Source organism: Brachyhypopomus gauderio, chromosome 1 (assembly GCF_052324685.1).
Source record: "Brachyhypopomus gauderio isolate BG-103 chromosome 1, BGAUD_0.2, whole genome shotgun sequence".
NCBI classification, from domain to species: domain Eukaryota; kingdom Metazoa; phylum Chordata; class Actinopteri; order Gymnotiformes; family Hypopomidae; genus Brachyhypopomus; species Brachyhypopomus gauderio.
In genome coordinates, this window is record NC_135211.1 from 16,668,176 (window position 1) to 16,694,122 (window position 25,947).

General features: G+C 46.0%; 2 protein-coding genes across 9 annotated transcripts in view; one reads left to right on the plus strand and one right to left on the minus strand.

Moving 5' to 3' along the window:
- adcy7 (adenylate cyclase 7) overlaps nt 1–11,674 on the plus strand; it is a 52,912-nt gene extending 41,238 nt beyond the window's left edge. Inside the window, 10 exon segments of the mRNA XM_076999724.1 lie at nt 127–264; nt 379–456; nt 708–865; nt 1,045–1,165; nt 1,256–1,414; nt 4,854–5,000; nt 6,110–6,217; nt 7,349–7,463; nt 8,769–8,893; nt 10,301–11,674. Coding sequence (XP_076855839.1) covers nt 127–264; nt 379–456; nt 708–865; nt 1,045–1,165; nt 1,256–1,414; nt 4,854–5,000; nt 6,110–6,217; nt 7,349–7,463; nt 8,769–8,893; nt 10,301–10,444 — 1,293 coding nt within the window. The 3' untranslated portion in view covers nt 10,445–11,674.
- Nucleotides 11,675–12,108: 434 nt separating this feature from the next.
- Nucleotides 12,109–25,436, minus strand: brd7 (bromodomain containing 7). 8 transcript variants are annotated; one of them, XM_076999704.1, is made up of 18 exons: nt 25,262–25,415; nt 24,986–25,046; nt 23,949–24,151; nt 23,694–23,817; nt 23,506–23,566; nt 23,049–23,193; nt 22,753–22,863; nt 22,293–22,477; nt 21,533–21,653; nt 21,181–21,256; nt 20,859–20,966; nt 18,121–18,256; nt 16,430–16,547; nt 15,873–15,926; nt 13,863–13,962; nt 13,543–13,683; nt 12,649–12,792; nt 12,109–12,255 (listed from the first exon to the last, which is right to left on the minus strand). In XM_076999704.1, exons 4-18 carry the CDS (start codon nt 23,815–23,817, stop codon nt 12,197–12,199), a joined length of 1,683 nt encoding a protein of 560 aa, XP_076855819.1. In that variant the 5' UTR covers nt 23,949–24,151; nt 24,986–25,046; nt 25,262–25,415; the 3' UTR covers nt 12,109–12,196. The 8 variants fall into 8 exon arrangements, with proteins under 8 accessions (XP_076855819.1, XP_076855810.1, XP_076855827.1 ...); XM_076999695.1 differs by having other exon boundaries at nt 23,949–24,154; XM_076999712.1 differs by having other exon boundaries at nt 24,945–25,046.
- Between the last annotated feature and the right edge of the window lie 511 nt (nt 25,437–25,947).

Sequence of the window (25,947 nt, forward strand, 5' to 3'; positions counted from 1 at the left end):
TCTCTCTCTCTCTCTCTCTCTCTCTGAGAATAATTGTAGTTTCTCCTGACCCTGTCCTGATTAATAAGCACACATACTGACTGATGTATTCTATTCTTCTGCTCCTTTTTTCTCTTTCTTTTGTAGAAGTTGTTCCCAGAGAAGTTAGCATCCTGCCAGTGGTTACCAGCTGTGTCGGAGGCGGTTGCTAAGAGACCCTTTGTGCGTCTCCCACTAACAGCCATTGCTACAGTAGTTATTCTCATCATTGCCTTGTTCAACCTGGTAAATGATATTTCCTGCAGTCCTGTAGTGGAGAGGAAGGCAAATTCATTCAACCGAATTCAGATTGGACACATTATGGTCATCAGAGATTTTCTCTATTTTACATCTTTTCAGCCAGGTTTGTGCCCTACGGATTCCCGCTTTGTTGCGGGTAATGGAAGTTACACCAGTGAAGTCCTTTTCCACTTGCCTGTGAGTGGCGTGCACGTGCCACCGTGCACATGTGCTTGATTTAAGCAGATTTGGCTTTCTTTGTTCCCTACCTCATCACTCATAATGACACCACATAAACACTCGGTTGTCTAGGTAACTGCATTGATGCGTTGGTCGAATTTCTTGCAAAGCCAGTACACGTCTCGTGTTTTGCATGATGGGCAGCAGCTGAAGGCTCCCTGTACTGAAGTGTTCCTCTTACTCCCCTCTCCCCCTCTTCTCTCACACAGTACTCCGTCTACAGCTGTATCCTGGCCTTGCTTGTGTGCGCTGTATTCTTGAGGGTGAGCTTGGAGCTGAAGGCCGCCTTCCTCTTCATCGCCTGTGCCATTTATTACATCATCATCTGTACCCAGAGTTCCTATAGTTGCCAGCTCTATAACAACAGGTATACCGCTCACGTTGTCACATTTGGCATCTCTGTGACGTGTGTGTGTTGTTGTGTGTGGAGATGCACAGTAAATTTTTTATTCAATGTTATCACAACAATAACAACAAGATCACTATGAAAATCTACAGAATTTTGTTGATATTATGTCGACATTGATCATGTGTGTTCTGTACTAGTTTCAATGCTGGAGATTCTGCGTCCACACTAATGACAGCAGGGCTAATGAAACACCCACAGACCATGAGCTGCATATACATCACTCTCTTCCTGTTCACCATGCTGATTATATCCTACCAGGTACACATGCAGCTCCATACCACTCTGGGAACTACATTACCCATACATTACTTATATCATACATTACCCTGACCTTTCGACCCCTCCCAGGACGAGCTCTGCTTCCGGCAGGACTTCCTTATGAAGAACAAGAACCGCACAGACAAGGACGCCATCGAACTGTGCGAGAACCTGACGCGTCTGCTGCTGGAGAACGTTCTCCCCGCACATGTGGCCGCGCTCTTCGTCGGCGAGAACAAAAAGAACGAGGTGGGACTGCTGTCCACTAACACTTTACTAAACCAGAAGTACAAGGTAGGAGCCTCCGAGGGGCCCCAGACCACCCTGCCCCCTGCCACGCCCCTCCGTCCCACTGGGCTCTGCCCTTCACACCACGTCACTCCTCACCATTCAGACTGCTGGAACACCCCTCATTTACCCAGCGCTAAAGAAGAGATGTGTCTTCTCTAAACAGTCGCCACATTTCAATTTCTTTTGTGTGTGTATGACGATGTTTACAGGATGTCTAATTAAGGGTCACAGTGTCGTCTAATGAGTACATTGCTCACTGTAACCTGGAAGTAAACAAGAATATTTGTAGATATTTCTGACATACCTTGCAAAGTGCACAGCTACTACTTCTCCAGTCAGTACATTGTGTGGGGAAAAGTGTTTTGGGTGAGGAAAGCAGATTAACAACAGGTGTCTGTACCTGCTTCCTCCAGGATTAAAGCACTGCACAGAACATTTGGAGAGAAGACACAGCTGCTTGTTTGGATGCACCATATCCCATTAAGCACCATAGTGTCACTCCACCGTCATATGCCACACTCTTAATCCACCGACACAGGCCGCACTCTTAATCCACCGTCACATGCTGCACTCTTAATCCACCGACACAGGCCGCACTCTTAATCCATCGACACATGCCGCACTCTTAATCCATCGACACATGCCGCACTCTTAATCCATCGACACATGCCGCACTCTTAATCCATCGACACATGCCGCACTCTTAATCCACCGACACATGCCGCACTCTTAATCCACCGACACAGGCCGCACTCTTAATCCACCGACACAGGCCGCACTCTTAATCCACCGACACAGGCCGCACTCTTAATCCACCGACACAGGCCGCACTCTTAATCCACCGACACAGGCCGCACTCTTAATCCACCGACACAGGCCGCACTCTTAATCCACCGACACAGGCCGCACTCTTAATCCACTGACACAGGCCGCACTCTTAATCCACCGACACAGGCCTCACTCTTAATCCACCGACACAGGCCTCACTCTTAATCCACCGACACAGGCCTCACTCTTAATCCACCGACACAGGCCTCACTCTTAATCCACCGACACAGGCCTCACTCTTAATCCACCGACACAGGCCTCACTCTTAATCCACCGACACAGGCCGCACTCTTAATCCACCGACACAGGCCGCACTCTTAATCCACCGACACAGGCCGCACTCTTAATCCACCGACACAGGCCGCACTCTTAATCCACCGTCACATGCTGCACTCTTAATCTACTGTCACATTCTGGGAAAAAAATGTTTGCCATATTTGTCAATTGTGATTTTCACCTCAATCGAAATTTGGCCTCCGCATTTACCCATCTGTGCAGTTAGAACACACACTAGTGATTACTAGGGGGCTGTGGTGCACACATGCCCAGAGCCGTGGGCAGCCCTAGCTTGGCACCTGGGGAGCAGTTGGGGTTAGGTGCCTTGCTCAAGGGCACCTCAGTCATGGCCTCAGGCCTGGGAATCAAACAAATCTAACAATGTGTGTGTGTGTGTGTGTGTGTGTGTGTGTGTGTGTGTGTGTGTGTGTGTGTGTGTTTGCTATTATACCAACAATACATATGTGGAGTCCAGTAAAACAGAAACCAAGGGCTGGAATGATAGACCCGGTCAAAGGTCATGCATGGCCAACGTGGAAGCTGGAAGTGTTCTGGCGGGCCAGGTTGACCTTTACCCTCTCCTGACCTTACCTTACTCTCCCCCGCTCACCCGTATCTCTGGGCTAAACGCCAGCTCCCGCCTCCTTACTGCAGAGTGTTTCAGTAATGAGCTTCCTGTATCTGGGACGTGCTCATTAACAGAATCATGTGATGCCCTGCAGGTCTGGAGTAAGTCGCTGTCGACACTGCAGGCATAACGTAATGTTACAACTGTGCTGCAAAATTCCAGATGAACAGCAAAGGCGGGGGGGGGGGGGGGGGGGGGGGGGGGGGGGTGTGTTCTGCTCAGAAAAAATCCAACAATTCCCCAAACGCTCCCCATCTCCTTAATCCATTACTGTATCTCATAATCCCAATATAAGTTGAAGTGGAATACACAAGGTTTCCAGAGAAACAGGAAACCTTCATAGCTGAAAGGTCATTCAGTGGTCAGCATGTAGGTTTGTGCTTCTGGGTCAGATTCATGAAACAGTACGCAAATAATGGTGCCTTCTCTTGAAAATTCAGATAGACTGGATAAATACAGGAGGACTGTAGAGCTACAGGTACACTGCTGCATGTAGACCGGATAGCTACAGGTGCTTGTGTGCTGATTGAGTTCGGCTCTCTCTATGAAGAAGCACACCCTACTGTAATATCCAACTTCTCCTGTAGAGCCTGATGATCAGGATTAGGTGTGTAGAATAAGGACTGGCACACGTATCTTCAGGGAGTGGACCATCAGCTCTCCCTCCTCACACACACACACGCACGCACGCACACACACACGCACACACACACACACACACACGCACGTCTTCCCGCACACATCGGCATTCCATCAGTGGGCTTCCAAAACGTGTGCTTCCGAATAGTTGCACAAAGGTGCTTGGTGGTGTTAAGCCACTTCTACAGGGCAAATCTGTCACCCACAGGTTCAATTTTCTTCTTTTCAGTGAAAGCAGTGGGTGTGTTTAGTGAAGGGACCATATTTGGTAAATTGTTTAGCAAGGAGACTATGTTTGGTGAACTGATTGGTGAGGGGACTGTATTTGAAAGGGCTGTTTTAGGTGAGGCATTTGTTGAAGTGTTTGGTAAGATGTTTGCTGAAGGGAGTTTGTTTGGTGAAGTGTTTGGTGAAGGGACTGTTCTGGTCTGTGGCCCGTGCTCCACTAGAGCTGTGCTGACTGATGTGTGATAAGCTAGCTGGGAAAACAGCCCCATTTGCATGAGATGAACGCAGCATTAAAAACATGACTGTTTGCATATGGTGCAAATTTTACTAATAGACTGATGGTGCATTCCATATTTTAAAATCACACTTCTCTCCCACATGCACACTGGGATGGCAGTAAAATGGTACGCTTAGTAAAGCACTTCATACCATATTGTGTAGTGCCATTTTTTTAAAAAATTAAGAAAGACGGGGGAAAAAGAAGATCGGACAGCTGACCTAATTTCTTTTCTGGTGGTTGGCTGGAAATCTCACACACAAGAATATGTACACACACACACACACACACACACACACAATTTCGGAAACCGATTGCAGTCATACTTGTGCTAAGTGAAGAGGGTCACTCTGAAAATCCCCATAAATGTTTGTGTTGCCCACATCCATCTCATATACTCGCTGTGTCCCACATGCCTGTGTGCTACTTGTCCTGTGCTTGAGCTTGCCTAAACTATTCATGGTCCAATGTCATTTTGTCCACAAGTGTGTCTAAGTTGTTTGTGTGTGTGTTCTCACCAGGATCTCTACTACAAATCCTACAATTGTGTGTGCGTGATGTTTGCCTCGGTTCCTGATTTCAAGGAGTTCTACACCGAGTGCGATATCAACAAAGAAGGACTGGAGTGTCTGCGTCTACTTAACGAGATCATCGCAGACTTTGATGAGGTGAGGCAGTGTCCTACACACACACTGCAGCTGAGGCAGTGTCCTACACACACACTGTAGCTGAGGCAGTGTCGTACACACACACTGCAGCTGAGGCAGTGTCCTACACACACACTGCAGCTGAGGCAGTGTCCTACACACACACTGCAGCTGAGGCAGTGTCCTACACACACACTGCAGCTGAGGCAGTGTCCTACACACACACTGCAGCTGAGGCAGTGTCCTACACACACACTGCAGCTGAGGCAGTGTCCTACACACACACTGTAGCTGAGGCAGTGTCGTACACACACACTGCAGCTGAGGCAGTGTCGTACACACACACTGCAGCTGAGGCAGTGTCGTACACACACACTGCAGCTGAGGCAGTGTCCTACACACACACTGCAGCTGAGGCAGTGTCCTACACACACACTGCAGCTGAGGCAGTGTCCTACACACACACTGCAGCTGAGGCAGTGTCCTACACACACACTGCAGCTGAGGCAGTGTCCTACACACACACTGCAGCTGAGGCAGTGTCCTACACACACACACTGCAGCTGAGGCAGTGTCCTACACACACACACTGCAGCTGAGGCAGTGTCCTACACACACACTGCAGCCGAGGCAGTGTCCTACACACACACACACTGCAGCCGAGGCAGTGTCGTACACACACACTGCAGCCGAGGCAGTGTCGTACACACACACTGCAGGTGAGGCAGTGTCGTACACACACACACACTGCAGGTGAGGCAGTGTCGTACACACACACACACTGCAGGTGAGGCAGTGTCGTACACACACACACACTGCAGCTGAGGCAGTGTCCTACACACACACACTGCAGGTGAGGCAGTGTCCTACACACACACACTCCCCCAAGTGTGTGCTCGCCTGCTCGCCTGCCACACTGCCTCGCCTGCAGTGTGTGTGTGTGTAGGACACTGCCTCACCTGCAGTGTGTGTGTGTGTACGACACTGCCTCAGCTGCAGTGTGTGTGTACGACACTGCCTCAGCTGAGGCAGCTCCACTGTTAACCGGCTCTCTTTCTGCCATGACATTAAAAACGATGCCAAAACTAGATGTTAATTAACAGTGTCGTTTCCTGCCATATCCACTGTAGTTGTTGTCTAAGCCCAAGTTCAGTGGGGTTGAGAAGATCAAGACCATCGGGAGCACCTACATGGCTGCTGCTGGTCTTAGTGGAACACCTGGACAAGAGACAAACCAGGTGATCATCTGTGCAGTGGACCCTACCTGTTTTTATAGTGCACTTAATGGAGTTGAATGCAGCGTGTACTGAAATAATACTGCTATTGCATTCTCATTTACATTTCGTTTGCATATTTTATTTGCACATTATATTTTACACAATACATTTACATATTGCTTCTAGTGCTTCCATTTCATAGTGCACCTATTGCTCTCAATGCACTTAAGGATCTGCACAATGTATGCTGGAGGAATACAAGACATATAACCTACATCAACACTGAGGAACTTTGGACATGTACTGCAATCAAATACAACTCTATATTATATACATGGATCAGCTGCAACACTAACGCCACTGACGGGTGACGTGAATAACGCTGATTACCTGTTACAGTGGCACCTGTCCAGGGGTGGGATATATTGGTCAGAATGAGAACAGTGAGATGTTGAAGCTGATGTTGAAGCAGAACAATCTGAAGTGGATGTGAGCAACTGTGAGCAGGGCCACAGTGAGGTGGCTACATGTCCGGGTGGGGGCAACTCCAACATAGCAGGTCATGTGAGGTTTTCTAACCGTCTTACTTAGAAACTTATTTACTTGGGGGGGCTAGAAATTGAGAGGTCATTATTGGTTTGAGGAACACGGTGGACGAGGTGTTGACTCTGCCTCCAAACTCCTCCGTGTCCGAGTCCCATCATGCGTCTGTGGGATGTGCTGCTAAACTAGTTTGATCCGTGCAGGCACCATGCCGCTTTCAGGTGTTTAATTAGAGGATGTGGTGCCAGTGTCTTGGTTCCAGACACCACAGGGGACGTTCAGAGGTCTCGTGAAGTCCACGCTTTGATGGGTCAGAGCAGCTTTGATGCCATGAGTTGAACCCAGGCAGTATTAGTCAGGTTGTTTTAATCTTCTGGCTGATTGGCAAACGTGCAGACTGTGGAGCTCCACTCCGCTCCAAACTGCAACGCTCCCTGTCTGACCACTCTGTGGCTTCAGAACAAGCATTCGAATGTAAAATACATCCACATAGGTGCTAGTGGTAGTTGCTAATGGAACAAAACTGTGGCTCTGCTAATGGTAAACTTGAGAAATACACATATGTGAGTGCTGCCCTCTGACATAACCGCGAGAGCCTTTTGCCTCCAGGACCGGGACAGACAGCACGCCCAGATCGGGATCATGGTGGAGTTCGCCATCGCCCTCGTCGGGAAGCTGGATGGCATCAACAGGCATTCGTTCAACAGTTTCAGACTACGTGTGGGTGAGTGTGGTCGATGGACACACGATTATCATTACCTGATCAGGGAGGCCAGACCTGAAACGGACACCAGCTCATTGATTAGATTCATCAATTCTTAGCAGCTGATTCATTCAGTCTATCCTGCATCCTCTTCTGTGAACATTTCATCTGGCATGTTTGTGTTCTGCAGGTCCTTATTAGCTCAATTCATGATGAGGTTCTCAAGATTGTGTTTGGTCACCTGACTTGTGATTGGCTGAGGCGGGAATGATGGTTTTCTGTGCCGTGGCAGTAGACGTCTGGGGTTTTGTCTCTAGAGCACTGCTGAACACGGACCACCTCCCCACCGCACTAGACAATAAATGTCATGCAAGAATAGTTGAGGGAACTTGAAAATACCAAACCAGTTCTCTCATGCTTTATTTCCTCCTGGTTTTTGCATACATGGAAATATTAACCATGCATCTCCCCCGCATGCTGTGGGATGGCCTGGTCCATAAACGCTCTGTGTCACAAGGGCCGAGATCCTGATGCACATTTGTGGCAGTAGTCAGGGGAGAAGTAGGAGAGCTGAAGGAAATCCACAGAGTTCCTCTCGGGTTCTGCGGAACGATGACTGTTTATGAAAAGCACATGGTCCTTCACCACAGTGGTTGATCTGAGCTGAAGGACCATGAAGAGAAACTTCGTCCTCCGCTGTTCCCGTGGGTGAATTTGTCCTGCGTGCGAGCATGTGTGTGTGTGTGTGTGTGTGTGTGTGTGTGTGTGTGTGTGGCAGAAAGGGAATAATGAATAAATTTATTCTTATCTGTTTTAAACCATTGAGACATTCTGCAAGTAATTTCAGTGACCTTGTTACATGTAGTATGAACAACTGTATCCTGTCTTCAGCCTGCACATCTGTTCGTTTCTGGTGTTTCATATACACATTGGACCTAATCCTGGACTAAATATACGAGGACAGTGAGGAATTTATCCAAATTTTAGTCAAGGTTACAAGGTTTTAACTTGATTTTTTTTTATCCAGCATCACCTTATGCATCTGTTGGTATTTCAAGAAGTGGCTTTGTCCAGCTATAAATAACTGATGGTTGAGCGGCAGAGAACTGAAAATCTTTTTTTAGTTTTCCTCACATACCAGAATGTGCAAAGACAACAGTCAGTGGTCAGTGCTGCCTTTTTCAATACCACAGCAATTGAAGCAAAGACCAGCACGTTAAGTGTTTATTCCCACTCTGTGTTGTTGCTTTAACTGACATAAATATCTTTGAATATCTTTTTTGTTTGTATGTTTGGTTTCTTAAAGGTTGTTGCATGCATTTGCAGGGATAAACCATGGCCCGGTGATAGCCGGTGTGATCGGGGCACGCAAGCCGCAGTACGACATCTGGGGCAACACGGTGAACGTGGCCAGCCGAATGGAGAGCACAGGGGAGCTGGGCAAAATCCAGGTACCCAGTGTGGGGTGCAGTACTGCCCCCTACAGAACACTCAGGAGTATTGCACACTTGGGCTCCACGATATAAACAAAAATGTCATATTGTGATCATTGTAAAGCACTTGTAGTGTGTGATGCAACCACACCGAGAAGGTATGATGTGACATTGGTCTACATCATTTTGACTAATACCAGATCCCTTTTGTTGAATCATGTTAAATGTTCAAATGTCCAGCACACTGTTTGTTTTTGTGATTTGTTAGATGGCTTTGGTGTGTATTTAGTCCCTACAATATCAGAACTGCAACAAAATTGAGATGCCTGTTAACATAAAGGTTGTATTGTGCCTCTCTAATACACAGTAAGAGTCACCCGAGGGCAAACCCGCACATGTGCTTACATAAAGCGGTGGGTCTTGAAGACCAGTCTCCACATTGGTGGCTCCACATTCTTGGCTGCATAATGACTCCCCTTAAATACACTCCACTATTTAAAATGGCAAAAATAATTGCTTGCGTTGAATTTGAAGCCGCAAAGCTTCTACTGTTGACCAACTGAATTGCCAATGCTGATATGAAGCAACACACCTCACATCATAGCAGGTTGTCTCGCAAGATGCAGTCGGACACTCTTTACAGACATTTTTAAAACAGAATTTCTCTAACCTGAGATTTTCAAATGCGGTCTTGTTTATCACTTAATGTTTGTTCATGATGGGAAATTAATACCGACACATTTTCATCCTTTACAGAGATGACTATGAACAGCTTTTTAATCAATACATGCTGTTTCTGACATGGATGATTCTGCGATTGATCAATCTGTTTAATTTTGCCACTGTTTAATTTGGATATTAATTGTACTAATAAGCTAGCATATAATTATTGTGGACTGGCTGGCATTATGCAGTCGTCTGAGTCTGTCCATTGTGTCTTATGACCCTTATCTGTCATTATGGGTAAGAAAGCCAAAACAGTAACAATTAGCGACACGTCACAGAGGTGAACCCTAATAACTTTTTGGCAACAAACAATCAAAAGATAATTTTTAGAAAAATTATGCCATCAAAGTCAGTTTGACAGAAACAAGGTGCTGAGCAGAAAAAAAATCAGAAATGTCCTTTCACTAGGCCTCAAATCTTATGACAGGAAATTTTAGTCTCAAAAATGACATATTCGAACACTGAGATTGCTGCAGTAACAGGTTTATGTGAGTTTTTTTATGCTGTGTTTTAGGATCCATGGTCAGTTCCCTTGACTACCACTGTAAACACCTGATATTCAGATGCTCTGTTTCCTAACATACTTATGTCACGTCAGTCGAGTGAAATGAGATGTTTTACTTCAGTCCTAGAGCTGAATTTTAAATGCTTAACAACTTGGCTGGAAGCAAAGTAAACTGACCACGGCATCCTCTCTAGGTGACGGAGGAGACGTCGGACGTCCTACAGAAGTTGGGATACTCGTGTGAGTGCCGGGGCCTGATCAATGTGAAGGGGAAAGGGGAGTTGAAAACGTTTTTTGTGTGTCCAGACAACAAGCAACAGGGAATGGGCCTCAGCTGATCCCAGCACCGCCAGTACGGACCTGGCAGCCCCAACACACTTCCACGGATGTCCACACACACGGCTTCTCCTGGTCTATCATTACAAATATGTCATTCTACTGCCATCTTGCCAGAATAAACTTGGAAGGTGGGGTTTTTTTTTTTTTTTGGAAAGTCTACAAACACTTCTACTTATCAGAAGATTGCTGACAAATTCCCACTGCCAATTCATCCGACGTGAATCTACATTTGATGCCTAATGTTGGAACTATGGAGCAGATGAGTCTGCCGTCCACAAGGACTCTGGCGTGCACTGATCTCTTCTGATCCTCGTCTGCTGTGGCTGTATCTGAACTCGCAGGAAAGGAAGTTTTCCGTGAACATTGTTGACTGCAGTCGTCATTCGTTTGGCTTATGTCTCGTGTCGGAGATTACCAGCAGATGCCCTGACCTGCACAGGCTCACACATATGAAGAAGAGCTTTATTTCTGGTTTTACTAGCACATGATGTGAAGTCTCTGGAAAAGTGGACTAAACTCTTTTTTTTTTTTTGAAGATGTGGAGAGATATAATACTGAAGGACTTCTAACCTGTGTGCATCTCTAAAATGCTCTAAACTTGGCAACAATTGCAGTCTAGAAGCCAACATCTGTTCCCTGTTGTCTATCATGTGATTAGTGTTCTGCCTTTTGGGACGGTACTTCTTAGCCAGATTATCTCACAAATGTCTTTTAGAGCCGTCACTGGTTGTTATCCTGTAGTCTCTGTATGGAGAGCCAGAGCCAGGTATTTACATGGTTCAAATAATAATGTAATTAAAAGGGATTAAACTGAACATTTTTGCTATCTACCTTGGAAGAAAAACTTCAGACTTCAGAACAATCCGCTAGGGTGTGTGTGTGTGTGTGTCTTGCTTTCTACTTACCTTCAAGGTTTTTAAGAAAGTTTTTGTTTGTTTTTAAGATGTTTTTGTATATTGACTAACTACCATTGTGGCACCTCCCAGTTGAAGGCGGGGTCATGCTACTGGTTGCACTTGTTACTGGCTAATCTGCCCGTCACTGCTATGTTACTAAACTGCATAGTCAAGTTCAGTGTTCTTGCCATGTGGGGAGCTGCTTGTTTAGAAGGGAACACATTATTGGGTTTGGTATTCTTTGTCTATAAAGTAGACATGAGTAAAAACATGAAAAAAAAAATATATGGGACTTGTCTGTACTGTACCTTTATTAAACTAAAACTAGCAGAGCGACTTTTCCCTCTTTTGCTGTTTAAAACATAAGCTTTCTCTTCTCTGTCTGCAATGTCCGAGGAGCCTGACTTTCAAGTACCTCTCCAGTATCAGTATGGAATAAATGATTTTACACCTTTCAAGAATTTCACGTCATTCTATTTAAAAAGCTTATTTGTCAACAAAAACTACACACACAGTACATCAGAAGAGCATTCATTAGCATGCACAGAAAATATAGTGCGAGGGTGTGTCTAGGAGGCGGGGTTCTGAGAACAGCTACACCTCCGGCCAGTCTGAGGACCCGGGCGAACATGTTCCTCTTTGGTCATAGTTGCAGATGTGCATTTTAGAGGAAAGGTGCTTTTTAGATTCCATTTCGTTCTCTTTACTACAGAGATGAACTTCCTTTTATAAACCCACCGACATGGTTGACAAAGGATATGAGCAAATATTGGAAAACAAAAACGTTTATTAAGTCAAATACGTATGAACATCAAAGAAATGGAGCACCATTGGTACAGGACAAGATTTGAGAGGCTAGACGGCGGGGGCGTCCTCCGAGAATGTGCCTGCTCCGTTCAGCTGATCCGCTCCCACTGTAGACACCCAACACCAGAAGGAATGCACAGAATTAGCATGGAAATGGTAACCAGTGGCATAAGCTATACAACGTCCAAGCCAACAAGCTACACATGGTTCAGCAGATGAAATCAGCTGCACTGGAAGGAATTAACTGTTGGTCATGTCATCAGATGACTACATATGTCACCATATGTACTCCTCCCCTTAACACAACTAGTCCTTCAGTAGGAAACGTCAGCGATTCAGCCACATCTCACACAATGCTGTTGGCCGTTTTGTTACATGCTCAAATAATCAATTTGATCAGTAAATGCATTATTTTTATGTAGATTTTCATGGAAAGCAAAGTGTTTGCATGTGTGATTTTAGCTGTGCGGTTTATCTATGGTCAGGGGTGTGAAATCTACCTGTAGTCAGGTGAGTGAGTGTGTGCTCTGTAGACTCCATAGGCAATGAGATGCCCATGGCCTTTCTAATTCCGTACACACTGCTCACATCTCCAGGAGCCACCTGGCTGGTCAGCTGGGCCAGGTTCTCCGTCACCTTCTCCGCTACACACAGGAAGACGAGTGTAAGACAGGGTCGCTCTCAAGACGACACTGGACGGCTGATGTATTAATTCATAGATGGACCAATTTTTTATATGTCATTTATAGGTCAGGGAAATCTGACTCTGTCCTTAGCTTTAAATAAGTAAGCAAAGACATTTTTATCCAAAAGGTAACTTGAACTTCATGGTTAAATGTATTTATTTATAAATTTAACCTAATTGGCAGCATAAAAAGAGAGCAATATTCCTGATCACACCAGCCACGCTGAAGTGGAAAACATGTAAAACGTGGAGATGATTAGGGCAGAAGAAGAAGAATATTGTTTTGATGAGAACCACACTGCTGCGTGCAGCCAAAACGGGTCAAAATCAATGAAGCATGAAGAGGTGCAACAAACCAAGATATTCCCTAATTTGACAATCCCTGAGCCTGTACTTAATGTAATTGGTCATTTTCAATCATTTATTGATGAACTTTGCCATTTATGATTGTTGCTCTGAGGTTGTGGGTATGTAGTGTGGGATTTTATACAGCTCATAATAGCCGTTACTTTTAATACCCAACAGTGCAACCTTGTATGAATAATCATTTAGCCTTTTTAATTATTGGAATTTTTAAACTTTATCAACTTAGTTGTAAACATTTTTACAGTGTTAAATGATTTCAGGATCAAGGATCACACGTGGGCCTCAGTCTGAGCAGCTGATGATGGGACCGTGTGTGTGTGTGTGTGTGTGTGTGTGTGTGTACCTAGCTGTATCTCTCGGGCAGAAGGAGCCAGCAAACAGATCATGTTGGGGGGCTGTTTGGCACTCAGTCTCTCTCTCTGAGCTTCCTGCAGGTTCCTGAGCAGCAGGGTGGTCTCGTCCAGTTTCTTCTGGAACTGTTCTGCTTTTGAGAGAGGACAGAGAGAGAGAGAGAGAGAGAGAGGGAGGCATGAGTAGATGCAGGCTTGGGTTTGTCCATCTCCTTTCACACACTGCTCATTCACTCTTTTAAACCACAGACGGAGCTTCTGAGCAAGGCCTAGAAGAATCATGCACGGTGTGTGCATTCTCACGGACACTCACCTTCCGAGCTGAAGTTCTCAGCCAACAGGTCGAGACCTAAAACCACTGTGGAACTTGGAGGCGTGCTGATGTTCCTGCTGCTGGACTCTGCCCCAACCACCTACAGGGAGGGAGAAACATGAAAAGTCTTTCTGGCTTTTCTACAGTCAGAGATTTTAAGCATTTCACTTTGCTGCTGCAGACCTTATATAGTGCTGCTTGAACGTTTGTGAGCTCCTCGAGTAGTTTAGATTTTTCTGTTGTTTTACCATGATTCTATCAGGTTCCGTTCATCGATTCCATTTGCTTGTTTTGAGGGAAATGTGTAAAGTTTGTATAGTCAAGTAGGTAAAAGACTAAAAGGTAAAAGATGAAACATAAGTGCTCATGTGATCAATTAAGCAGACCCATCAAAAGATCTGAGCCGCACTGATTTCAAGGTAGAGAAAATGAGCCAAACCACTTAAGCGCACAGATCAACAATGCTGACAGGAACGGAGACAACCGAAAGAAAGTGGCGATAGCCAATCAGTAAGGATAAAGCTACAAGACCATCTCCTAAAGATTGAAGCTGCATCCATCCTCAGTGCTCTTGGGACCACAACTTTGCCCAGACGTGGATGGCCATCAAAACATCTGGGATAAGCAGCAGCATCTCGGATAAATGTACATGCGTCTACAATCAGGCAAAAAATCATTCATGGGAGAGTCACTAGAAGGAAGCCTCTGCTCTCAAGAAAGAACAAAGTTGCCTGTTTAAACTTTGCCAGAGAGCACAAAACAGGGGTTTCTGGAATTCCATTCTTTGGACAGAGGAGTCCAAAATAGAAAAATATTGGCCACAATCACAGGTGCCATGTTTGAAGAAGTCTAGATGTCTGAACCATCAATTCTCAGACCCATCAACAAACAAAATTCTTGACCAGAAGCTCCTACCATTAGTCAGGGAGTTGAAGCTGGGATGGAAATGGATTATGCAACATGACAATGACAAATCTACCAAGGAATGGCCTTAAAGAAAGAACATTTGCACTTTGGATTGGACCAGTCAAAGTCCTGGATCTCAATCTTTGACAATCTGAAGCGAGCGGTACAAGCCAAATGTCCCTCCAAACTCTCTCAACTGGCGGAGTTCTGCAAGAAGACATGGGCAAAAATCCCAAAAAGCAGATGTGAGACTCTCATTTGTGGTTACAGCAGACGTTTGGTTGAAGACATGGCTTCAGAAGAAGGTGCCATAAGCTACTAACTTTCACATACTTTCACATACTAAAAAGTTCACATACTTTCACATACTAAAAAGTTCACATACTTTTGCACTTGGCAAATTCCCTAAAAGCACCGAAACTTCTCCATCACACACACATCTTACATTAAGCTGCTGTTGAGAAGCTTGAACACCCTCTTCCCTAGTCCCACCCCACACGCTACGACGAGCACAGGTGATGTGAAATGATCACATCGGCAGGGCCACGTGGATCACGCTCTCGACGAGACCCAGACACCCACACGCTTCAGGAGAAATGCACACCAATCAAGCGGAGTGTTTCACAAGAGTGCCATCTTTACCCGAACATACTGAAGGATGTGAAGAACGAGCTTCCACCCACAGCTTCCCCCCTCTGGTGGAGAGAGTGTGTGTGTGTGTGTGTGTGTGTGTGTGTGTGTGTGTGTGTGTGTGTGTGTGTGTGTGTGTGACCAGTAAAGTAAATGTTCTTTCCATGTGCGTGTGATTGGCTGCTCTAGCTTTGTTGACACAGCTGCCTTGGGGCCTAGTGAAAGTGAGGGAGACGGTACCAGGAGGCCCGGGACGAGACCGAACCAGACTGGACCAGACCAGACCAGACCCCCACTCCGGCACCGGCTCGTCCAGCCAGAACCGCCTCCGCTCGGTCTTATTATGAACTAGAGCACTTGAGCTACTTTCAGAGTTCACCATTCTTCAGGTGCAGGGCCACTGCTGCCATAGCAACGACTTTGATTGGGCTCTGCTGTTGTGCATTTGTGTGCGAATGATACGGTTTGTTTTACCTCAACAGCAGCAGTGTCCGTATTCTCCACTAGCTCCTCCCCTTCCTGAGCGCTCTGCAAGGGACAGGTGGGGTTCACTCATTGTTTCAACACCAACAGCCAAGACTAACGAAAGTCTATATGATTTTGAAGAATTTTACTTCCTGCCTCACGTATCCGAGGTCAGTTTTTGGGAAAAGTATAACCTCAGCACTTTAGAAATAATTATTTTATACAATTATTCCCTTGTTCTCCTGACATAGTCACCCTTGTTTTCCTGACAGTCACGCTTATTCCCTTGTTCTCTTGACAGTCACCCTAATTCCCTTATTCTCTTCACAGTCACCCTTATCCCCTTGTTCTCCTGACAGTCACCCTTATCCCCTTGTTCTCCTGACAGTCACCCTTATCCCCTTATTCTCTTCACAATCACCCTTATCCCCTTGTTCTCCTGACAGTCACCCTTATCCCCTTGTTCTCCTGACATTCACCCTTATCCCCTTATTCTCTTCACAATCACCCTTATCCCCTTGTTCTCCTGACAATCACCCTTATCCCCTTGTTCTCCTGACAGTCACCCTTATCGCCTTGTTTTCCTTCAGCTGTCTTGAGTGCTCTCCGCTGGTCAGCATGTCCAGAAGATTATCAGCCATTCTGTACACATGCTCTTCAGACTTGGTCAGGAAATCTGCAATGCTTTTGTGTACACACACACACACACACACACACACACACACACACACAGACAGACAGACAGTATTACAACCCATGTGGGATACTTGTATTGACTTGTGCTAAGATCCGTGTAACCATAATGGAAATCTTTCAGCTCTTAGCGTTTCCAAATCAAAGCCATACTTCAACAACAACACAACTGCAGGGATGCACAATACATCAGCAGCACCACACGCTCACCGCTGAAGAGTGGGACTCTGGTATTGACATTTCAAAAATATGAACACAATAACTTTTCTTTTTAGACATGCTGGGCTACACGTATCGATGCTGCGAGTGAAAACGCCCACTGTGTGGAAATGCTGTTTCACGGTTTCGTGAACAGAACCGTGCCTCCCACAGCAGAAGGACCAGCGGGAGAGCCACGCAGCACGTGTGTTTAACACCACTACTGTGGTCACGGGACGCTCCTTGTGCCCATGGTCCACGAGGAACAAGCAGCAAGAACATCAGGGGCGATTAGATTAGATAGAACATCATCTAGCAGTTCTGGGGGGCAGCAGACGTGGTGCAGACGGCCCACCAGCACAGCGCCAGGCAGAACATGAGGCCGGGCGTATCTGCCTACTGACCTGCCCTCTGTCAGTTCTTCAAAAACTACAGTCTGGGTGACTTTCTAGGAAAACAGAAGCAAATGACCCTCTCTTTCCCCTTGTGGCCTACTTTAGAACACGGCTCACCGCATTGTATATGGATTACTCACTTTAAAATGCAATAAAGGCATTGGGTTATTTATATTGATATTGGTCAATTGAATTGTATAATGCAATATACCATGTTGTATAATAGTGTTGAATAATTTGATATTGTTGAATCCCTAGAATTTTTCCTTCTGTCCTGGTTAAATCCTCTCTCTCTCTCTCTCTCGCTCGCTCGCTCACACTCACACACTCAAAATAATATATTCCTAAGTGAGTGTGAAGTGAAGGCTGTATGAATAGGTTCATTGATCGTGAGGGTGCTGGAATTCGTGATGGCGCCCTGCCTGCACACGTGACACGTGTCAGAGGCTTCTGTGGCTGAAATGTAAAGGAGCACACCAAGATCACCATTAGAATATACCCATGGTTACAACTTACTCTTCGTTACAATGTACCCTTCATTAAAGAGTACCCTTCATTAGAATGTACCCTTCATTAAAGAGTACCCTTCATTACAATGTACCCTTCGTTACAATGTACCCTTCGTTAAAGAGTACTCTTCATTAGAATGTACCCTTCGTTAGAATGTACCCTTCGTTAAAGAGTACTCTTCGTTAGAATGTACCCTTCAGAAAGAAGACAAAGCTAATGGATGTTGAGGTGAAACTGCATAGGTCTACCAATTACCCCACTGTATTTTACAGTTATGTTGCAGTGTGGATATGTTTATTATGCTATTTCATGGCTGTTTCATTACTGAAATATTTCACAGGGTTTCTGTAAAGACGTCTGCTGTGTTTTGACGCAAGAGATCTGCACATCAGCAAGCTTGTAATTGGGTGCAAGAAAGCTGAAATAAATAATCACACACACACACACACACACACACACACCTCTCTGAGCCCTGCAGGCTGGACTCGTCTCCATAGAAGGAGTAGATGAGGTCCGAATCCTCTTTACTGATGTTGGCGAAGCTGGAGTCGTAGGTCGGGGCGTAGGAGCTGAAGGGGCCGTAGTTCATATACGTCACTGGAGAGAAAGGAAGACCCAGGGTTAACACCAGCTCTTACATCCAGAGTCCACCATCTCCCCACACAGGAGCTCACGCTCACCCACCACCATCCCACAGCACCGCCACCATCCCACAGAACCACCACCATCCCACAGAACCACCACCATCCCACAGAACCGCCACCATCCCACAGCACCGCCACCATCCCACAGCACCGCCACCATCCCACAGCACCACCACCATCCCACAGAACCGCCACCATCCCACAGAACCGCCACCATCACACAGAACCGCCACCATCACACAGAACCACCACCATCCCACAGCACCGCCACCATCCCACAGCACCGCCACCATCCCACAGAACCACCACCATCCCACAGCACCGCCACCATCCCACAGAACCACCACCATCCCACAGAACCGCCACCATCCCACAGAACCGCCACCATCCCACAGAACCGCCACCATCACACAGCACCGCCACCATCACACAGCACCGCCACCATCACACAGCACCACCACCATCACACAGTCAGCCGGAGCCATCCAGCGGAATTGACAATTCCTACAGAGCCAAACCAGTCAAACTGTCCAGTTACTTACACGAGCAACCGACCATCAGGGTCCAGTTGCTTACAGATTATCTAAATGTATGACTATGCCTCAATTATGTATTTAGAAAGTATTGCAAATCCAACTCCAAGCTTTCTCCACAAGAGAAAATGCTTCATTTAACGCGGCTGAGTTATGCAGACACCGACTGTAAGTAACCGCCTACTCAAGGCCAGCAGTCTGTAGACGCCATCAAACGGCCTTCTCTGGGGCTTACGTTCACGCCGTCCTGAATGGACTATGTAAAGCCCGAGAACACAGCCTCTCCCATACGCAGGCAAGGCCATCTGAACGATCGAGTCGCGGCCGAAGGAAACGCGCTCGGGCGCAGAACTCCGCCTCCGCGTGTCCTCATTTTGCCCTTTTGAGTTTCCCTCGCCTTCCCTCGACGGTCTCCGCAGGTCAACTGGTCCCAGCAGTGAGATTTGCACTTCCAACGAAAACCTCCCTTGGTAATAACAAACAGATGCTGACAAATGTATTAAAATGGCGTTCTCCCCGTTTCTGCTAGTCTCGCTACTGTAGATCTGTGCCAGGCTGTCAACAGCGTGGACGTCTGACCACTCGCCTCCCTGTGCAACAGGTCTCTGCCGGCTGGGAGTCGTGCAGCGTGAGTACCTGCTCCGTTCGTCTGGGGACATCCTGCATCTCTGCTCCAGCACGCCAGCATTTTAAAATGTGAAAACACACACGCCGACTCGGCATGATCAAAGAACTCGGTCACAATCAGTCACAAACAACAAAAGGGGATTAAAAACGCACACGTTGTTGTGTGCTCTGTTTTGTGGGAGCTGGAATGAAAGGGGGCATAAAAATAAGTGATTTATGAGTACAGTCGTCATTCACTTCTGCGGCCGAGTTACGGTCATTATTAAATCAGCTCACAGAGAAATGAGCTCATCGGTTCATCAGCGGGGCACGGCCAGACTCCCACACGCACTTCTATCTCTCTTCACGTCATCTGATCGATTTTAACTGGCCACGACTCGAAGGAAAGACAAACGCCCTTTTACACAGTCATAAACGGCCATCCGCCTGCTCTCTGCCAACGTTGGCCACTAACGTGGAGCACGAAGGCGTGCGGCAGGAATCCCAGCACGGCTCAAAGCGCTCGAGCTGCCGGTGTGTCTCCCAACGTCTCCCGTTAGCATCCCATCCTGCAGAGTTGGCGGCTGGGGTCCCGTTAACCAGCGGCTTCTCCTCCTGAGGCAGAGCATCCGTGGAGCTGCAGGAAGGCCATCTGGAACTCGTCAGGGACACGTGGCTACCTGTGCTGACCCCGAAGGCCTGGAGAGGCAGCTCTCCGATCTGCTCTCTGGACGTATATAGTGGGACTGCATGTGAATCTATTACATTGCTCATTGGGAAATGCTAAAGGAAAGCTGCAGACTGCTAGCCTACACCAACACTGGATGCACAGGGTATCAGCAGAACAGCTCTGCTATTTCCACCATGGGATGTTACCACTGAGACGTCTGCCATTCACAGACCAACGTGAGGGTCTTTGCTACAACCACCAGTCCCATACAGACCATTTTTGAGCCATTTTAAAGATGGTACATCTCTTTCATAATGGAGATTCCTTGTGACAATAAAAGAGTAAAGAACTGGGTCTGCAATGTTCCCTGTTTGTGCCTGATTCAGTCCAGTTTGAAATATAAACCCATAACAGCTGAAACACTCCATTTCTGATCACAGGATCACAGGACAAACCCACCTCGCTTGAGTAACCAAAACACATATCCTCTTTCTCACAGATGATTAAAAAACAGCCCACAAACAGATCAGACACAAAGGAAAAACTAACGATCCAAGATCTGACTAAAAACAGCACAGTCTCTTTCTCCATTTCTCCGTCTCTCAATTTCCCTGTATACGTAAACTCGTCTAAACTCCTTCAGGACGCCCAGAGTCCCGACACAAGACTGAAGGAAGCCCTGTTCAGAGTGGTGTGTGTGTGTGTGTGTGTGTGTGTGTGTGTGTGTGTGTACGCGCGTGCGTTACCTGGTGTGACTCGGTTTCTCTTGTCCTCCTTGAATCCCTGCAGGGTGTTCACTCCAGTCTGCAGCCTACCACCTAGCATCCCCAGTTTCACTGGGCAGTACCCAGGATCTGACCAGCACACACACACACAGGCAGAAAAACACACATTAAACAAAAACACACCAATAAAGAATTACCAAGGGCTCCACAAAGCATACGACACCACTACTTTAAGCCACACTTCTATGTAACAATTAAGCAACCTGGTGACTAGAAATGTGTTCCGTTATGCATATATGAACGTCATTATGCAAATGTAACCCCTCCCCTTGCTCCACCTCACCTCCAGCACTGAGCTCAGCTGGGTTCAGGATTGCCAGGGTGGTTGTACCATCAGGTTTCCTCCGATCAAAGTCCAGCTGATGCAACACAAAACCCACCACTTACATATTAACCTTACAAGTGAAATGGTGAACGCATGATCAGATGAACATAAAAATTAAGTCCGTTAACTTTCTCGATAATGACAATATCACTGAATGTCTTGTTAGACAAACATCTTAACATTTCAGAAGCTTCGCTCATACTTTCGACTTCCTACAACTGTAAGCTCTACTTCTGCCATGAAAAGCTCGGAGGGGGAGGACAGGTGAGGTGTTGGCCCCAGGTGGAGCGCGGGGACCCGGGCCTCTCACCTCACACTGCAGGCTCCTGCTGGAGAGTTTCCCCCCAGACTCCTCCATGACCTTCTTAATGTCCTCCAGGTCTCGCTCAGCCTGGCTCACGCTCCTCTGGACCTCCTCTTTGCAGTCCTTACTGGAGGGGCAGAAGAAGGGTGTAATAACATGCACTCTAGTCATTACCCATCGGGACGTAGTTCAGCTTTAGGAAGTGGTCAGACTAATAAAAAACTCAACATGTGGTGAAATTGTGAAATCAGCCAATGATTGACATTGGAAACGTTATATTAATACATTGCACATTAACATATCTCTTATGTGAGAGATATAAGAGAAATGACCAGCACTGATATTCCTGTCATTTTTGCCCCTCCACTATTGCGCATTGCCCCAGCCAGCCAATCCGTATGCAGGCAGATAGTTCACATTCCCAGACAGGGTATTGAAGCCCGGTGCGTGAAGTGTGTGTGTGTGGAGTGCTGGCGTTAGCAACACTCCACACACACACATGCACTGCACCGTGTGGATGTGTAGGGTGAGTGCCTTAGATGGCATACGAGTCTCAACACGATGCCCCACATTCCAACAGCTGTTTGTGGAGGGAGGGAGATCTGGAGAGAGAATGAGCTCAGTTGCTTTATTTAAAAACAACAGCAGCTGTCAGTCCAGGTGCTCCTCACCTGATTCCAGACCAGGTTTTCCCTCAGCTGCTGTGAGGTATTAGGAAGAATGGGCTGACCCTAGCCCAGAGGCATCTGTTGTGTCGGTTGTTTACCTGGGAGTGTCCCTGTTGGTCACTCTAGGTGACTGAGAGTTGTCACTAGTATCCATGGGAGATGACCCATCTTTGGTGGGGTCAGACGCCATGGCATCATCCTCGCCCTCCTCTGCTGTCCTGCTGCTGGGAGTCTTCAGGTCTGCCATAAATTCAATGCTCTGTTTCAGGCTTTCGAGCCTCTCCTGCACGCACGCACACGCGCGCACACACGCACACACGCGCACGCACACACACACACACACACACACACACAGTGTAAGCATTCTCCCATCACTGCCCAAAGGTACTTGCCAGTGAAATATCTTAAGCTCCAACCCTATAAGATGGGATAGGTTTAACACAGCAAAGTGCTTCCCCCTAGTGTTTGTACTACACCACTGCAAATAAACATTAACGTAATAGGAAAATGCCAGTACGTCTGAGCAGTTTTTCATGTCACTGGAGAAGTATAACTCACTGGGCTCAGGATCTTCAAGCCAGAGTGGAGTAGCTTCTTAGCTGCCTTGTAGTAAATTGTGTCTGGCTTGTTGTAAATCATGGCGTTCCCGCACATAACCTTGAAATCCGTCTGCACGAAGAGACACGACCATGAACAGGTAATGAAATAACAAAGCCTCTTTTAAAAGAAAATCCTTGTCCACACACAAAGCTTAACTAGATGCACTAGTGCTCTGGTTAATACCCAAAATGAACATACTCCCCAGAAAATGATGAAGGATTAGAAGCAATAACGGTGAAGTAGGGTTCTATTACCTTCAGCTCCTCCAGGGACTGGTAACACTCGGTCTTCACCTTCTCCTTGATGGTGCTAAAATCCATGGGCCTCTTGATGATCAGAGAGTATCCAGGAGCAATGAGGTCGGTGACGGGGAACGAGAAGAACGCGTTGGGGTCTTTTCTGCAGGAGACCACAGAGTTCAGTTGTGCGTTCAGAGTTGGTGATGTGAAAGCCACCTAGCGTCTCGGTGGATTTACAAACACACCACAGGTGAATATCCAAGATGCAAGACTCCACCTTTAAAGCAACTACACAGTCTAAATACTGGCAGTTTTGTAACTGTGCAAGGACAGAGTTGTGCAGTTTGTACTTGGTTTAAAAAAAAAAAGACCTTCAGATAGCTTGACCTCCATTACATATAAATGGGTGTGAAGTATATTTAATATAATTGTCGAGATCCCCAATACAAAACTTCCTGTAAATTGTTTATACCTCTGTAACTGCCTGATAAGTTGGCTCAATGCTTCCTGTAGTGGAGTCTGTTCTTTTTCTGCTTAAAATCAATGAAACACACACACACACACACACACACACATATATATATATATATACATTAAACACACGGATTTCTTCCATTTCTTCAAACTGAAGTCAACAAGAGGCACTCAGTGTATGACTACCTTCTGTTTTAGCCAGTGAGGGAGTGAGGGGTTTATCCTGGGATATATCTGACCGGGCAGGAGTTCTGCTGCGCTCATCCCACTCCATATCCAGGTAATCCTGGCCTTTTCTCTTTTTGGTCATCTGCACCCACAACATATAATACACCACCAATAATGCCTCAACAGGATGCACAAAAAAAAACATTCAAGCGTTGCAACAAACTCTTCTACTTGAAGGACGTTTACAAAAATATATGACGAGTCATCTCTTGCCTTTTTCCTTTTCCTGTCGTCCCCTGGTGAGAGAGGCGGGCTGTCCCTATCCCTTTCGTCTTTCTTTTTCTTCTTCTTCTTCTTGTCCTTGTGTTTATCGTAATCTATCTGTTCGTCGTAAACCTGCTCCAGACTAGAGCTTCCTGTGGTAACTTCATTGCCCGCCACCTTCAACACGAGTTTCAGCGGCCTGTCTGCGTAGTCTACTGGAACACAGGGAAACCTCGGTGTAAGACACATTATACACACACACAACACAAAAAACACTACCTTACATATCAAATGAACCTAAACAGAATACATAGCGTTAGACTTATAGTAGATAATCAAATATTTGTAATGCTAACCCTAGGTATTGTTATTATTCTGGCATAATTGTTAAAATCTAAGTTATAACGTTAGCTATCTATCCATCTAACAACTACACTCACCATCCTGCCTTACAGTCCTGAATTTAGTTAGCTATCCAGCTACCGTTGGCTACTAGCTATCTGGATACCCATTACAAGTTCAATTAGTAAAAACAGCATATGTGTATGTTGAGTGTATAATATGTGTGTGTTTAGTTTTTAATATGTGTATGTTGAGTGTATGTGTGTGTTTAGTGTATATGTGTATGTTGAGTGTATGTGTGTGTTTAGTGTATATGTGTATGTTGAGTGTATGATATGTGTATGTTGAGTGTATGTGTGTGTTTAGTGTATATGTTGAGTGTATGATATGTGTATGTTGAGTGTATGATATGTGTATGTTGAGTGTATGATACGTGTATGTTGAGTGTATGTGTGTGTTTAGTGTATATGTGTATGTTGAGTGTATGATATGTGTATGCTGAGTGTGTGATATGTGTATGCTGAGTGTATGTGTGTGTTTAGTGTATGATATGTGTATGCTGAGTGTGTGATGTGTATGTTGAGTGTATAATATGTATGTGTGTGTGTGTGTGTGTGTATATAATAGGTCAGACAGTAGACTGGCTGTGTAACAGACCCTGACCCTGTAACTAGTGCAGCTGTCAGCAGGGAGTCCTCGCTAACCTGGTCGCTAGTTAGCTGGGTAAAGCCGATACTCCCACATTAACAGCACTTCTCATCACACCTGTCAACGTACAGACACATTCCAGCCAGTTAGTCAGAAACCCCCCGTTATATCGCCGTTCTGCCTGGTCTTTAGTGTATGGCTAACGCGCCTCACACACGGACAGTAACGTAGGAACACTCGTTAACGCGTTAGCTGGGCGCGAGACCTAGCACGTATAGCTAGAGAAGCTAACATGGGTAACTAGCTTGCTACGTAAACAAAGATCATCCTACCGTCGTATGCGTGTTTTTCTGATTTATGTTTTTTATGCTTTTTGCCCATACTTTTGTATTGAACCCAGATATCCCAGCAGGTCAATATTTGACCAGGATCTTCTTTGTTTTGTGTTCGCAAAGGAGAAGATTTGTTTGTTGTGCGCGTCCGCTAAGCGCCACTAGTTTTGATCAGCGCCCACTAGCGGTGGGTGATATGCATAGCGACTGATTACACACGGGTTGTTTTTGTTTTTTTGACTGGTGTAAACAAATTAATCTATACAAACTATTCCATGCTTACTACAAAGTGCAAGGTTATTCGGTCGCTCGGTAACAGCTTCTGTCCTGCAGTCCGATGGAAACCGTTTCTATTTCGGCTGTAGGGGGCAGCATTTTCATATTTTCTCAGCTAGGGACGCATTCAGATAGTTTTCTTGAACCAAAATATTATCCCACTGTGATGTTCATGCTGAACACAGACTTATTGGCTAATCCTCAAACATGTTTTCGCTCCCTGTATAGAGTGTACTGTGCGACAATGAGTATTAGATAGACTCCACGTGTTATTCGTGAGATAAGGGATCTTTCTGAATCACCTATAGATCTTACTCATTGTTGGCCAGGCTATGTCCTGAAGAATGACATTTCAGATTTCTGTTATCCCTGATTCCACTAGCTAATTTCAAGATTTTCCATTCAGCTTC